The sequence below is a fragment of the Diadema antillarum genome, unplaced genomic scaffold, assembly GCF_040938485.1.
Source record: "Diadema antillarum isolate AM-2024a unplaced genomic scaffold, OU_Dant_1.0 scf00000165, whole genome shotgun sequence".
Taxonomy (NCBI): Eukaryota; Metazoa; Echinodermata; class Echinoidea; order Diadematoida; family Diadematidae; genus Diadema; species Diadema antillarum.
Genome location: NW_027271054.1, coordinates 1,651,634 through 1,669,041, shown reverse-complemented (window position 1 = coordinate 1,669,041; position 17,408 = coordinate 1,651,634). Strand labels below are relative to the sequence as shown.

At 40.0% G+C, this 17,408-nt stretch overlaps 1 protein-coding gene across 1 annotated transcript; it reads left to right on the top strand.

The window, feature by feature from the left end:
• The first annotated feature begins 7,292 nt into the window (after nt 1–7,292).
• Nucleotides 7,293–13,002, top strand: LOC139722436 (uncharacterized). The gene is made up of 2 exons (XM_071633730.1): nt 7,293–11,697; nt 12,753–13,002. The coding sequence occupies exons 1-2, from the start codon at nt 9,134–9,136 to the stop codon at nt 12,955–12,957; spliced, it is 2,769 nt and encodes a 922-aa protein (XP_071489831.1). The 5' UTR covers nt 7,293–9,133; the 3' UTR covers nt 12,958–13,002.
• Nucleotides 13,003–17,408: the final 4,406 nt, after the last annotated feature.

Sequence of the window (17,408 nt, the reverse complement as noted above, 5' to 3'; positions counted from 1 at the left end):
CCAAGAGCAGCCTTTAGGCATTCATTTACAGCTAAACTACGACGGAAGAGTGTTTCAGCTGCTGAAGTACTGAGACTTTGGGGAGTTACTCTTTCAAAAGAAGAGGAAAGTTTGGTAACATATGCAACGTGTAATTCTCTGTTGTCGAGCCTAGAGACAAAATTTCATAACCTTAACAGCCAAATCCAAGTTGTAGCATTGGATCCAAAGACATTTGGGGAAATGCAAGAATTGCAGTATCTAGCCGAGTTGAGAGATGAATACCAGCTTTGAATACGGGCTTGTGGAAGACCTGGCTACAACACCAACAGGACCACCAGACGCGATGGCCAGTAAATTCTGCGATGAGGTCCAGGGGTCGGAAGCTTAATAAGATGGTGATGTTGAGTATCAATTTGTTAAACTGCTCCACCCTCCCCATACGTTCAAGTAGCAGAAACTTAAAAAGGTTTTAATTTTGAGTATCATATTGTTTAATTGCCTCCTCCCCCCCCCTCCCCCCCTCCCCCCCCCTCCCCCCTCCCCCCCCCCCCCCCCCCCCCTTATACGTTCAGGGGACGTAAGTTTAATGAGGTTGTAAGGTCAAGTGTTAATTTGTTAAACTGCTGAAGCTTAAATGAAATAGGGTTTAATTCTGTGTATTAATGTATCAAGCTGCTCCCCCCCCCCCCCCCCCACTTTCATAGGTTCAGGGGGCAGACACTTGAAAAAGGTCTTAAGCTGGATTATGAGGTTGAGTATTAAATTGTAAAACCACTCCATTGCTACCCCCCCCCCCTTATACTGTAGGTTCAAGGGGGCGGAAGCTTAAACAGGGTTTAATTCTGTATATTAATTTGTTAAATTACCCCCCCCCCCCTTCCTCACAGGCTCTGGGGTAAACGCTAAAAAGGGTTTAAGTTGAATAATTTTTTTTTTCAATTGGTTAACCCCCCCTCATGTCCAGTGGGTGGGGGAATTTAGATATTCCGGTAAATATATATATATACAGTATATATGTGTGAATATTTATTTAGATATTCCGGTTATATTATATGTGAATATTAATTTATCAAAATATTACGGTTATATTGTAAGGATGTGTATTAATTTGATTGAATCGGTCCCCCCTGTTATGTCATGTACTAATTGACATACTCGGATGTACACCAAATTGTAATACTAAGTGGAGAGGCACAAGGTGCAGAGGACACTGGGGCGCAAGGTGCAAGGCGCAAGGCGCAAGGTGTGGAGAACTACTGACATTGCGAAAGACCGACAAGAGAACACTGGGACACTGTCCAACTCGCTGGCAGAGTAATCAACTTTTGTGACCTGGAGAAGATTACCGAAGTCAGATTTGAGGGTGATTTCCATCAAGCCAAATACAAACTGGCAGCGAGGATCCACCCGAAGAAAGCAACGAATTTCACCGCCGACAAATATCGGTAGGAGGCCTTTGTTCACCACCTGTAACTTTTAAGGATTGCTCTTTTCCATTTACTATAAGTATGAACGACTTCAAAGTATGCAGAGTAGTGTTAGAGGGGCACATCAAGCACCATGTAACAGAAAGAAGAGCAAAAAAAAAAAGGACCAGGTCCCAGTACATGATCACTTTTGTGCACAATAGGAAGCAATATAACCAGTACAAGGAACACCAGACCAAAAGCATCCAAATGGTCTTTTTAATTTCACTTCCACGTTCTCTGTCATTGTTTCTCACAAAAATAAATCTGAATGAGTGAACATTTTCACTCTTCATTTTAAGAGAGCATTAAATGTAAGTGTCATAATTTTACCACAGTCTGAGAATCAACAAGTGATCACCTTTCAAAATTGTGACATACACACCATCTGTCTAAAGTGACTGATGTCAATAATCGCCCTTTCTGACTGACTGTAAATCTCGTGCAGGTAACATGGGCCAAAGATCAGAAACTCTGCGAGGTCTTTCTTTTTAAAGTTCATGAGAAAGAAAAGCTCAACCACAAGCACAAAAAATACCTTTGAAAGAAAAGGTTACCACATATTGCATGCGTAAGACATCTTACAACGACTCTTTGCAATGGATTCAGGGCATGGAGTGTGAAGAATGGTATCATTACAAATGTGTCCAAATACCATCATCCATAAAAAGCAAACACAGAATAACTTTAATGTGTGGAATAGGCACATGCCACAATGGCCGTAGAGTTTTTGATGTACCTAATCAATGCCAATGATTCCTATATACCCCCTTCAAACTTCGTTTGGCGGGGGTATAAAAATGACAGTCAGGAAGAAAGTGATATAAAATATAATCAAAGAAAGTTTCACACAATTTAAGTATGAAAGGATGTTATGGACAAACAAAACACAGCAAAGAAAGGGGAAAACCAACCCAACAGAACTGTGCAAAAACATCATAGAGGAAAACGATTCGGAAGACCTGTCTTAAAACATTCAGTCAGCAAACAAAGACCCATGACTTGGACAAAAGTCAAAGGAAATAAATTTATGAAGAATAGAAAGGATTTTAATTGAAAGAGTAGTCAAGAAATTTGTACTACATCATGAAGGAAAGATCAGTTATTGAAAACCAATGCTGTACAGAAGAAGATGAAGACAGTGAACAAATTGATGACACTTGCGAAGATCAAATTAATACAACAGCAAGAAATATGAATGATATGACTGGCAGAATCACAGATCAGGAAGTTTCTCCAAATAATCCCACGACAATTGTATTTTAGCAGAGAAACTATCAATGCACTTGTAGGAGGCACAGTTGCCCAATACATTACTGACAACTTTTTGAAATAGTTACTCAGAGAAGACTTTACATTTAATTTTGATGAAACAAAGTGGGAAAAATGGGCTCCAATCTGTGAGAAAGATGCACTTCGCTTGTCCCAATTGAAGTGAATACATATCAGGGCTCATCAGTGATGTAAATGAGATGTGCATAATCAAATTCAGCGATCATGATGTGTCTTGGGAACAGGTTTAGGTGTAAAGGACAATGCACTTTTAAGGATTGCTCATTTTCATTTACTGTAAGTATGAACGAATCTAAAGTATGCAATGTAGTGTTAGAGGGGCGTATCAAGCATCATGTAACAAAGAGAAGAGCAACAAATATCAGGTAGTACCAGGTACATGATCAATTTTGCACACAGTAGGAAGTCAACCAGTGCAACACGTTCAATACATGCCACGTTGACAACTTACGCTGTCAAAGAGATATAGAACATCTTCTTTCAAATCCTTTACTAATACTTGTCTTCTTTGCAGGTAACATGGGCTAAAGATCAGGGACTCTGCGAGGTCTTTCTTTTTAAAGTTCATGAGAAAGAAAAGCTCAACCACAAGCACAAAAAATACCTTTGAAAGAAAAGGTTACCACATATTGCATGCGTAAGACATCTTACAACGACTCTTTGCAATGGATTCAGGGCATGGAGTGTGAAGAATGGTATCATTACAAATGTGTCCAAATACCATCATCCATAGAAAGCAAACACAGAATAACTTTAATGTGTGGAATAGGCACATGCCATAATGGCCGTAGAGTTTTCGATGTACCTTATAAACGCCAAAAATGACAGTCAGGAAGAAAGTGATATAAAATATAATCAAAGAAAGTTTCACACAATTTAAGTATGAAAGGATGTTATAGACAAACAAAACACAGCAAAGAAAGGAGAAAACCAACCCAACAGAACTGTGCAAAAACATCATAGAGGAAAACGATTTGGAAGACCTGTCTTAAAACATTCAGTCAGCAAACAAAGACCCATGACTTGGACAAAAGTCAAAGGAAATAAATTTATGAAGAATAGAAAGGATTTTAATAACAGTAGTCAAGAAATTTGTACTACATCATGAAGGAGAGATCAGTTATTGAAAAACAATGCTGTAACAGAAGAAGATGAAGAAAGTGAATAAATTGATGACACTTGCGAAGATCAAATTAATACAACAGCAAGAAATATCAATGATATGACTGGCTGAATCACAGATTAGGAGGTTTCTCCAAATAATCCCATGACAATTATTTCAGCAGAGAAACTATCAATGCACTTGGTAGGAGGCACAGTTGCCCAATACATTACTGACAACTTTTTGAAATAGTTACTCAGAGAAGACTTTACATTTAAGTTTGATGAAACAAAGTGGGGAAAAATGGGCTCCATCTGTGAGAAAGCTGCACTTCACTTGTCCCAATTGAAGTGAATACATGTCAGGGCTCATCAGTGATGTAAATGAAATGTGCCTAATCAAATTCAGCGATCATGATGTGTCTTGGGAACAGGTTTAGGTGTAAAGGACAATGCACTTTTAAGGATTGCTCATTCTCACTTACTGTAAGTATGAACGAATCTCAAATATGCAATGTAGTGTTAGAGGGGCGTATCAAGCATCATGTAACAGAAAGAAGAGCAAGAAAAATATCAGGTACAATTGTAGTACCAGGTACATGATCACTTTTGCACACAGTACGAAGTCAACCAGTACAACACGTTCAATACATGCCACGTTGACAACTTATGCTGTCGAAGAGATATCATAGAACATCTTCTTTTAAATCCTTTACTAATACTTGTCTTCCTTGCTGCTCATTCATAATTTTCCATATCCAAATTTAGATCGTAAATCTACATTGATATCACAATGAGCGGAAAGATGTGGACGCTAATATTCTGGATCGATACAAAGCAAGTAACGATTTTGAAGGAGTTCGTTGAGGACAAATCAATGCTGGAAGACCCTGAGAAGGTGGGAATGGTGGCATACAGCCACTCTGGCTCAAAACCTCCGAAGAACCACTGGGACTACTTCAAAGCAAGAGATTTTGAGTGATCCCTGAGGTCACTCTAACATTAGTGAAAACGAAATTTTTGCTCAAAATTCACTACAATTTCACTTGAAACTCACTCTTTTCTGGTACTCCTTCATGAGTGAACATTTTCACTCTTCATTTTTAAAGAGTATTAAATATTAGTGTCATAATTTTACCACAGTCTGCGAATCAACCAGTGATCACCTTTCAAAATTGTGACATATACACCATCTGTCTAAAGTGTTTGATGTAAATAATCCCCCTTCCTAACTGACTGTACAAGTCGTGCAGGTAACATGGGCTAAAGATCAGAAACTCTGCGAGGTCTTTCTTTTTAAAGTTCATGAGAAAGAAAAGCTCAACCACAAGCACAAATATACTTTTGAAAGAAAAGGTTACCACATGTTGCATGCGTAAGACACCTTACAACGACTCTTTGCAATGAATTCAGTGCATGGAGTGTGAAGAATGGTATCATTACAAATGTGTCCAAATACCAACATCCATGAAAAGCAAACACAGAATAACTTTAATGTGTGGAATAGGCACATGCCACAATGGCCGTAGAGTTTTCGATGTACCATATACCAAAAATGACAGTCAGAAAGAAAGTGATTATAAAATATAATCAAAGAAAGTTTCACACAATTTAAGTATGAAAGGATGTTATAGACAAACAAAACACAGCAAAGAAAGGGGAAAACCAACCCAACAGAACTGTGCAAAAACATCACAGAGGAAAACGATTTGGAAGACCTGTCTTAAAACATTCAGTCAGCAAACATGCTGCAATCGTAGGAAGCACAGTTGCCCAAAATGTTACAGACGGTGACAACTTTTTGAAATAGTTACTCCAGAAGACTTAACATTTAATTTTGATGAAACAAAATGGGAAAAATGGGTTCCATCCATGAGAAAGAGGTGCTTCGCTTGTGCGGATTGGAGGAAATAGGTATCAGGGATCATCAGCAATGCAAAAGCTATCGCATCTAATTTATCACCTGAGATTCTCCAGACAAGAGTAAGGGGCCGTTCACAATTATCAACATTTTCACGAGCGTACAAACCGTACGCTGGGGGGGAGGGGGTCAGCACCCGGCGTACGCTTTTCAAATTATAAAAAATGTCGATCCATACTCTCGCGCCCATCCCGTCTGATCACGGGCCCGGCCTCTCGTCTCGCTGGAAACTTTCCACGCTGACCGAATAGTTCGCGCACTCCATCAAAATCCCACAATTTCTCGCGGCATCGTTTCACTTTATGACCGAGAGATAGCTATCTTAGGCCCCCGCACACTACACGACTTTCGGTTAATACACGAATCACCGACTTTGGATCCGAAATGAAACAGCGAGTGAAGAATGCATAGTTACGCACCTTCTTCATGTTCAAGGTTGGTGAGTTGTGCCACCAAAAGTCGCGTAGTCGATATACGCGCGCATGCGATCTTTGGTATCTAGGTATATTATATTATTATGTAGAAAAATGTGCGCGTACGTACGTACGTGGAAACAATGTCAAAGATGGCGAACAATAGGGACAATAGACCTACTGACCCGGAAAATCTAACAGAATTCCTCCTTAAGCGAGGGTGCATTGTTCACAAAAATCCCGTTAACAAATATATGAACTTCATAAATGCTTTTGTGTTTGTGAATGAGCACCGGAAACGAGCAGATGCCGTGTTGGAAGGTCAAAAGTTGTGGCGCACTGCGTCTACGCAATGTGTTCTCTTCACTGAAGTTCTGGACAAAGCCCTGCTGAAGATGGAGCGTGTTAAAAATCAGAAGGGGACGATCAAATCGTTCTTCCAAGTCGTTCCAAAGGTAACTAATTTCAGTAAAATTTGAGATTCGTGTATAAATTGTTTTCTATTGGTATGTAGGCAGATTTTCTATCATATATTTTGATGGCAATTTGTATTTCAATGTTTACATGCCGAAGAATTACCCCGATTATGAAGCAGGCCTGAAGCAGGCTGTAGAGTGTGGGACTGGGAGTGCAACACGGACCGGTGGCCCAGCCGCCCGGCGCTACTGGCCGGCGGGCTCAGCCGGCGGTGCGGCTGGCTCAGCCCCGCTCAATTATTACTCTGCGCACAATTTTTAATGACTTTTGCCGCACTTTACGACCATTTTGAGGAAGTAAGAGATTTCATTTGAATTCATATTCCACCATCATAAATTGCATTAATGTAGAAAATATTCAGATACAAATTAAAATCAAACTATTTCTAGGAAAATTTGCCTACATATCTAGAATAGTCTAAGTAATAGATCAACCAGTAATGTCTACCGTTTACAGGGGAGAACTCGGGGCCCCCTGGCCTTGGTAAACTCGAAATTCAGTTCTCCTTCCTATTTCAAGAATAATCAACAGCTAATACCAAAATCCAGGAATAGTTTATGGGTTTTTGAAGCTGTTGATTGTTCTTGCAATAGCAAGAAAAACTTAATTTTATTGAGCTGAATGTTGTGGGGCCCAGTTCTCTCCCGTGTACATACGGTATAGATCTAGATCTAGATTTGTTTGAACAAGATTTGAAAGTTGGAAAAGGTGCCGCCGTGCACCACGGTGGCGTGTAGTGTGCACATATTGTCATCCTAGAAATTTTATGATTAGTCGCTGGGAGCTACCAGATCTCTTTTTCAAGAGAAGTAGAGATCTATTGTAATAAAAAATATCCCCACTTTCAGCCCCCATGATTATTGAACAAACAGGCATTATCGTGAAAATGTGACCAGGGACTACATACGGCACTGGCGGGCAATTCTTTCTGTGGCACAGATGAATACACAAAAATCTGAATAGAATGAGTCCTGTGCACGGCCAGTGCGCAATTCATAATGATGATATGTATATTTGTAGACAACCCCACCCTGGCAGCGAATCTCGCACAGCTCAATATTAAAATTGAGGGCAGCGATTTTTATGCTCGTCGATGCATTGGGGGTTCGAAACCAGCATTGTTGAATGTTTTTGCTCTGTGAGCAATGATTACATGTATGCTTTATTCCAACAAAAAATTAATGTGTTTTTAAGACATCAAATTTGAAGTACAAATGAAGTTGAAAGAGTCGTAGGAATTGTTGGCACAAACTCCTTGTAGTCCCTGGAGACCAGTAACACGATATAGCCAATAACTGCACATTTGATTTCGGGTATTTTTTTTTTCTTTTTGCTTTTCCTGCTTTATTTCAGGAAAGGAAGGGAACGTTATTCATGCATCCGTCTGCCACTCTGTCTGTCTGTCTGTCTGTCTGTCTGTCTCACAGAAACTTGAACCCACAGAGTACAAGACCACATCTCATTTGGAAATGAATATCAAATTGGCAACAAATATTTTCTAATTTCATTACAATTCAGTGAAACTTGATTTGTGTAGACAATATAAAAATATGAACACTTGGCAATCCTTTCCAATATATAAAGTTGCGAATTTGCACCTATAATAGTGATTTTGAATCTTTAAATGTTGCCAATTTTAAGGATTAGCAGCTTATGTTGCCTTTAAAAAATTCCTGCGAGCCATTCTAACATATGACTGTGACAAATGAGGGCTCATATTTTACAGAATATTTTTCTTTCTTTTGGTACATAATTCTTAATAATTTTTTAACATCTTGGTGTGGTCAAGTACTCAATATGTTTTTTTATAAAAAGGGGAATTAAACTCGGACATCTATCTGCATTCAATATATATATGCAGAAAAATTAGAGAAAGAAAATGGTGATTTTTTTTTTTATACATCAAAATCGGATATCTTTTCAAGTTATCAATTTTCAATGTTTTGCTATAAGAATTTGCGTTATGGCCACCTATGAGGATCCTTGATTTTGGCAACTCTCCTAATATCAGTGTATTAGAGTTTGGACAACTCTCCACACAGATTACCACTATTTTTCATTTTTATGAAAGGACAGAATAAGCAAGAATAAGAATAACAAGCAAGGGGGAAATGTATACTCTTGATTAAAAAAATTGTGAAAATATGTGTACAAAACGAATGGAGAGTTGTCCATATCACAGAAATTGGCTCAGTGGCCAACTCAAGGATCCCCTAGGTGGCCATTACGCAGATTTGGTAAAACTTTGAAAATTGATAACTATTGAATGGATTATCTGATATTGCTCAAACTTTCACCATTTTCTTTCTCTGATTTTTCTGCATATAATAAAAATGCACATAGGTGGGTTTAATTCCGCTTTAACCTTGGTCATAACTTTTGAATGTGAGCAGATATGGCTTTCATATTGTATATGACCAGCAGCAAGACCTTGCACATTATACCAAAACTTTTTTTTTTACTTTTGACCCTTGACCTTGATGTTTGACCCACTTTCAAAAACTAACATTGAACATGATTTGTCTTTATTTCAGGCAGCAACTGTGGATCAAGATTTGCATGACAATGGCCAGCCAGAAAAAGAGCCAGTTCTTGTGACAGTTCAGGTGCCAGAGGAAACGGTTGGTTCTTCTCAGATGAATACAAGCACAGTTCAAAATCACATTTTGGATGGACAAATAACTGCTGTATCATTCCTCTGTCAAAAATTGAAAATCTCTTCAACGGAACTACTCACTGAGGACGTGAAATCTCATCCAGAATTTATGAGAGCTCTGACGTCAGTGTCGGCTTCAGCTATAGATTATTTCCCTCTAGTTGCTTCGTGGCAGAAACAGCAAATTTTTGTGAAGAAAGGTTCTGTTGTTTCACAAAGGCAGCAGAAGGCAGAGTCCAGTATCAGTGAACTGTCGCACCATTTGACACAGCTTGCGCAACTAAAAGTAGTAAGCGGGAATCTTGGTCTCCAGCTTAAGTCCTGTCAGCAGAAACTGACGAAAATGCTGGAAATGCTTCCTGTTCTGTTCAATGCAAAGACTGCCCTAGAAACAGCAATTGACAGTCTGCAGGCTAGTGTTCGAGCACAGAATGCCAGGAGGTTCAATCGGCTGACGGGCAACTCTGAATATAAACTGCTTGCCGGGAATTCTCTAGGCCTTAGTTGGGAGAAAGCTGTAGAGAAAATTACCGAAATGGAATCCAATGGGGACAAAAGTCTCTTCGATCCACTGAATGCTATGCAGTTGTACTCATTCCCTAGCCTAAAGGACATGTGCCATCGCTCTGACATGCTGGGGATACCAGGCCATGTTTTAGCTGAACATTTCAAGTTGACAGACGACAAACTCAAGAATGCTGTTGATGAACTCTTGGATATGTTTCCATTGCTGTGTGTTGCCAGAGGGGGACATTACGTTCTTCTAGACTATGTTGAGTTGGTATTCAGACCCAATCTTGTGTATGAGGTCCTAACCCTGGATTCTGTTGATAAGACCGAGGACTTGCCAAGCACGCAGCAGTCAGATAATGGTTCAGAAGATGGCATTTTTTTCTATCAGAAATCAGGACAAACACCACTGCAAGAAAAGTACCCACAGCTGCTTGATGTGATGATGAACTTTGTACAGCTACATGGTTTTGGTGCACACATACGCAGGCGAACTGGGACTGCAACCTCCTGTGGAGTCACCCTCGATGATGTCCGCAAACACCTTCTGGAAAATGTGGAGGGGTTGGATACTATATCGCGGACGAAAGTGTACTACTTGATGAAGCCTGCAAGAGTCAACTCAAGGGAAGCTGCCAGACACAAGGACGCACTTGATATACGTGTTGGGACGAAGTCATGTGATGTCAGCAAAGACAATCCAAATGCACATGAATATTTTGCCACTGTCTCGAACGTGCGACAGATGTGTGCAATGTATCCAGATGAATGTGTAGCATTTTCATGTGACAGCAAGGCCAAGATCCATATTGGAGGACAAGCTGTGTCCAGATACCACCAGCTGAGAACATTTTTTCCTGGCGATGATACCCCACACTATGCTGACCATGATTTTCCAGTCCCTGGCTATCTAATCGAACCTGATGGCTACCTGCAACTTCAGATGAAAGAGGCTGAAGCCCCAAGCACTAAGGACAAATGTGGCAGAGATGTGGTGGAAGTCCCTTCCACTGGTCCCCTCTGGGTTTTCAATCGGACTGTGAAAAACACTTCCACAACTATCGAAGACCATATGAATGATCTGAAAGTGATAATGAAGGACAATCCCAGTCTAGACAAGCCCATCTTGGTACTTGTAACTGACGGCGGCCCAGATTGGACACCTAAAACGAATCTGAATGAATTCTTCCTTGGTAAGCTTTGGAAGGAGGGAAAGTATGACATGTTGATCAGTACGTGCATGCCAGCTGGTCTCTCTCGCTACAATCCAATTGAGCACCTCTGGTCTCCATTGTCGAAGTTTCTGGCAGGTGTGTCTCTCCCGGCATGCCTGCCAGGTGAGACGGTTCCACCTGCTCTTCAGAGTATTTCACCTGACGAGAAGTTGGAAAAGGAGACAATTGTGTTCGAAAATGCTCTGAACCGTCTGAACATGTACTGGGATGGGAGAGTCCACGATGGATTCAGGATCACTTCTAAAGCTGTGTTACCCAACGCAGGTGATGAAAATGGGACATACACTGTTGTTCGGAACATGTTCCACTCCAGTCTACGTGGAATCCGGGAGTCTTCAGATTTGTCTGAGGCCCATGATGAGTGGAAGTACATCTCTGCGCATATGGACAGGAGAAGTGGCTTTGTGTGCTTCCGCAAGGGCAGTTGTGGAGAAAGCACATGTAAGTGCATGGAAGATGGAGTCCGGGCTTCAAAAGTGTGGAAGATGCCAAGTGGTGACAAATGGCTGTTCCCTCCAATAACCCCTGACCCTGAACACCCAGGCCATTACAAGACACTCCGCCAGCTGGAAAGATCGTTGGCCTTCAGTAGTCCAGATCAGCACTTGAAGAACTTTGAAGCTCGCAGCTGCACTCACTGCAGGTATGATTATTGTGCTGCATATAATTTCTAATAAATTTTTTTCTTTACTTACTACTGTTTAATGTCATATGCAGTGTGAATAAAAGACACTGTATATGATATCAGTGATCTATAGTTCATTTTTGAATAGGTTTCTCAGCACACCACTAGTTTTATTTTCTCTGCACTGGTGTGTTTTCACAGAACACAGAAGTCTATACAATCTTGAAATATGGACTAAAGTTCCTAGTTAGTTGCTCATTCAAGTTCATTTCAAGTTCATTTCAAGTTAATTTTTCCACAAATCAAAATATAAACACAATATGAAATATTAAACACAATTATACAAGTATTCATTATCTTTCATATTCTCCATTTATTTGTTGCTCATTTTCATTTCAAGTACATTTTCCACAAATTGAAATTACACAATACAGAATAATATAATTATACATGTATTCAATATCTTTCATATTCTCAATTTATTTGTTGCTCATTTATTCATTTCGAGTTCATTTTTCCACAAGTTAAAATTACACAATTCAAAACAATATAATTATACTGTACATGTATTCAATATCTTTCATATTCTCCATTTTTTGTTGTTGCTCATTCATTTCCTTTTTATATTTGGAATAAAAATTGAATTGCTACTGATACAATACATGCATAGACCATTGGACAACAGGGGCGAAAGAGTTTTAAAAAATCAAAGCAATAATAAACTCTATGTGTTTAATATAGCCCAGCCATCACAGAAGAGATTTGCCCTGAAATACATGAACATAGTACAGAACTGTGTGGTTGCTCTACATTTTAAAATAAACCCAGTGGGCTACCACATTTTGGAAATCAGTAACCTACACTGTGACTGAAGAATATGTTGTTGCAGATATATATAATTTTATAATAGTGACTTTTTCATCCTAGCTGTGGCTATTCAAATTATTACACTTCTATCTCCCAGCAGTGTATTAATTGCCCCATGGGCACATTATTTCTGCATATTTCTGCCCTCCTGATCTTGTGCTCTAAATACAGAAACTAATGTGGCCTTCTCTTTCCTTTACTTTCAGATACATTTTCACCAGCAAAGCCGATGAAGAGAAGCACACCAAATTGATCCACGGTGGAGTACGTGCTTTGAGGGATGCCAATCAGGACAAGGCCAGCCACAGATGCCCAGTGTGTGACCAGAAGTATCCCACTCGGTATCGACTGCTGAAGCACCAGGATGAGGAGGGACACAAACTGAAGAAAGGCAGACCAAGCAAGAACTAAGGAGGGAAACAAACTGGAAAAAAAAACAGACCAAGCAAGAACTGAACACAGTGAAAATAAAGCTACGGTCACAAATGGCCCTGCGAACGCCATACGAATGATTTTTGTCCCATTGTGGCTGTACAAATTAGTCCTTCGTACGGCGTTCGCAAGGACCTTTGTGACCGTAGCTATAAAATGTGGGGGAAAAAATCAACATTTTCTTCGTACACTTTTGGGGGGGAGGGGGGGGGTCTTGAAAAGTGTATGGTTTGTACACTTGTGAAAATGTTGATAATTGTGAATGACCCCTTATATAATAGCTATTTATTTTCAGGCCAAGCACTGAAGGTTTGTATGGATAATGTAATGCTGTAGGGAGTATTACTAAGCAAGATAAATGCTCAACCTGAGTCAGAATGGTTTTGTATATTAGGGGGAAAAAAGGACAAGAGGAACACCATGCTAAAATTCTTGCCGCCCATGGTAAGTACTAAAGTAGACGTGTTAAATTACGTGTAGATCTCAGTGTTGAAATTACTCAACAGTCTAGACATCTTTAGACGACTAGTATTCAGTAAGCATGCAGGGTCTAAATACTAAATTAAAAACAAAAATGTTTGAGTTGGCCAAAAAAGATCTGTCTGTATATTGTCGGGGAGTAAGTTCTGCATAGGTATGTCTAGATCTTAAGACATAAATCATAGACCTCTATGATTATGAAACTATGCTGTATATGCATGTGACACGTACATCATCTGTTCTTAGTATCTTTTTTATTGTGTCTTGCTTCACAGCATGCCTTCCTATTCTTATATCAGTAGAACTGTCTAGACAGTTGTACTTTGTTTACTTTGTAAAGTAATTCAATTTTTCTATTACATGTACATGTACATCAGAGTCCAAGCAGAAGATTATTGCAAAAAGGAACAAAATCTGTGATGGACGAACAACAGAGACAAACGTGGACCGGTAGAGGAAAGAGGAGAAAGATTAAACGGAACTTTGACTCACCGATGTCTCTTTCAGAATCTGATTCAGGTGATGAAAAGGAATCGGTACCTGCTCCTGCTGTCCAGGTGAGATACACTATCAGAATTGTGTTGTACAAATGTACATAAGCTTGCAATAAACTTGAACTTGGTTTTCTTTTGTACAAACATTTTTTAACATTAGCTAGTATAGACACGTCATAGGCAGGAAGGTATGAAAATTTGTCTACAGTGATGATAAGTCAAATCAATTCATACATTCTCAATTTATATGACCATTGATTTGAATGAAAGATTTTCAAAATGACCAGCTATGATCCCGATGAATTCCTCTGATATTGATTTGTGGCTGAATTGTGAAAGCTGAATGGAAGCTGATGTACATTTTAATAAACAGATTTGTGTAGGTTGAAATTGTAACATAAAAATTTGGAAATCTTGGGAAAATGAGAAGAGACAATGTGCTCTTGACTGGACTGTGGCTCGGGAAAACAAAGCCTGAAATGAGTGCTTTCCTAAAGCCCTTTGTCAAGGAAATGAATGGTCTTTCCACAACAGGCCTGCAGTGGATCTGGAATGATTTACAGAAGTTGTCGAAAGTTGTACCACTTGTATGCAGTGTAGACTCCGTGGCAATTTAGAGATTATAAGCACGTGAAAATATCTAATTTTCTTCGGTAGGCATCAAAATGATAGGTGCACTGTTAAATCCTTTTGGATATGTGGTTACTGATATGGAATGGTATAGTACAGAGAGTAGGTAGTTTTTATGCTGTGGTGATTTCATTACTGTAGATGGCGTTAACGTGGGTCAACTACGGGTTATCTAGACAACCCAGAATCACTATGTTTTGTCCTACTTTGTCTGAGTACAGAATTTAAGTAGTCAACACTGGACCAGCAAGCCACCACATGCTTTCACCGGCTGTGACAATGACAAGGAGATGAAACTGTTGGCGAGACACATATTTAAGGGTAGCATTCAAGGTGAACACGGTGTTTGGTTTCATTCTACGGAATAACGAGACGGGGGAGTTAAGATACCAATACGCCTCTACGAACAGTCAATTGTTTCCTACTTCCCATCAGATCACGGACCACACATCTTTTGATTCCTTTTCCTACCTGGAATAAGCGAGACAACAGAGACCAAATTCAAAATGGACCGTCCAACGCATCGCCAATCTGTCATTTTATATTTACCCATTGCGAGATTTCCCCACTGGACACCAAGGAGGATCTTTACCCGATTACATTATCAGGAACAGGTCTATCCTTACTCGCTCGTTGATGAATCTTGACATTAATACCAACCTTTGCTTCTTCCATTGCTTTGCTACCCACTTACACAGCAAAAAGAGGAGAATTAACAGAATGGCTTTAAGATATTACTGACAGTACACGTCAGAATCAATGAAATCATTCAAAGGTGTCAGACTCTGTGAACTGGATGAGATAGAAAAATTGTTTAATGTCAACATCATGGTATTTGAGCTTGCAAAGATGAACGAAGATGACCCTAGAACCGGGAAGGAGAAGGTTGTCTTACGAGTCATCTGATGAAGTGTCAAAAGGTATAACGAGACTATGTATATACTTGAACTTGTACAATGACCATTTCAGCTATATCACCAACATCCAGAAATACTCCAACTGCTATGAATGTAGAAAATGTGGAAAGCTGTGGAAATGCTCTGGTAGACTCATTTGCCATGAAGCTTCACGCTAAAGCAATGGCACTCGGACTGTATAATTGTTATCCTGGAGGAGCGTACATCACACCACCCTCTGTCTTTGAGGACTTGGACGAAGAAGGAATACACGTAATGCAAAGTGACCGCTACTTCCCTTACTTCGCCGTGTTCGACTCTGAGTGCTTTCTTAGATCCCTCCAAAATACAGGTAAGACAGAGAAGATGGAACTCTTAAACGAACATGTCCTAGCCAGCGTATTCATAAGTAGCAATGTACCGGGCTATGAATCTCCTCAATGCATTGTCTCTGATGGTGACCCAGCAGTACGGTACTTGTAGCAGACATGGTCGCCTATCTCCATGAGATAAGAAGCAAAAGAAGGGAAATCATGGAAGAACGATTCCTTCCGGTCTTGCAGGTGATCGAGCAGAAGATACAGATCATGAGAAAATTGCCAGATGACATGAGGCCTACGCCCACTGGCCGTGAAGACAAGGTCATCCCCAAAGTCAAGAAGAAGAATCTTGTCTGTGGTCCTTCAATAGTCTTTACTCGCTATCACGAGCGAGGCATAACCAACATTTGAGGTGGTAAAATGTGTCAAAAAGTGGTCAGATATGATGCCAGTGCCCTATACTTATGGGCAATAATGCAAGACATGCCTACTGGACCCTATGTACATTGCATGTCTGATCAACCAACAGAAATTTTCACAATTGAATGGAATGACCATTTGATTTAGATATGGGGACAGTAAATGTAAATATGTCGGTCCTCTTTCTTTGTTTTGTGTCATCTGCAGGGAATCTTCATGCAAAGAAACCAAGGCTTTCCGGTCAAGCTACAGCATGCTAGGGGACCTCTGGTCGACAATGCAATCAGTGTCAGTTGTAACAATGACAGCAACTGCTCCCATGGATATGAGAGCAAGGATTTGATCAAGTTTGGGGATGAGAAACTACGCCCTCACTGAAGAGTCGCCAGATAATACAAACATAAAACATGTTGTATTAGATGTTGGTAAGACAAGCTTAGATGACATCTTTGAGCCAATTATTGATAATGTCACCGATTCAGAAGAGATACTGATCGTATAAATCATCTATTGCCGTGCAGGAAACTTGGTGACTGAAATAAACAGTGTACGTAGCCTTCCACTTTGTGTTAATATAATGTACCACACAGATACACCAGGGGACATTCACAAAGAGATCATTGTTGACTTCGCCAAACTAGATGGCAAGATTAGAGTTTTGAGTGCCACTATTTTCTCTGGTATGGGCATTCATGTTGAAGGGTTGTATTGTTCCCTCACGATTGGGAAGCCATCGGAATTGGACGATTATTTGCAAATATGCGGCCATATTGGGAGAGATGGAGCCTTTCTCTACAGCCTTTCTGTAATAGTTTAGCACTCCGGAGATTCAGTGGGCTGAACTATATCCCAGTCTATGGAAATGTTTATGAAAGGGAATGTGTGTAGGAGGAGCATTACTATAGAGCATTTCATGTCATCATCCACTCAATCATCAGCAAAGAAGTTCGTTGACCGTAGGCGCTGTGATGTTTGTGCAATGAAATGTTCATGCTCAGGAGGGAAGTGTTCTGCAGAGATGCCAAGAAGAGAGGCAGAGATTAGAGCACATTTGTCATGTTATATTGCCAAAGAGTACACTGTACCAGTATATCCATTCCTCATACCAAAGTCGTTGGAGGTGGACAAACTAAGATCTTCTCTAGAAGAGTACCGAGACTCTCTCCTTGTTGAAAATCCAGACCATTTGT

Bases quoted from the DNA above. Each gene is read 5' to 3' on its own strand.
- LOC139722436 (XM_071633730.1), top strand. From the start codon at position 9,134: ATGTTTGACCCACTTTCAAAAACTAACATTGAACATGATTTGTCTTTA. The intron at 11,698-12,752 runs GTATGATTATTG...CTTTACTTTCAG, and splicing joins CGCAGCTGCACTCACTGCAG to ATACATTTTCACCAGCAAAG.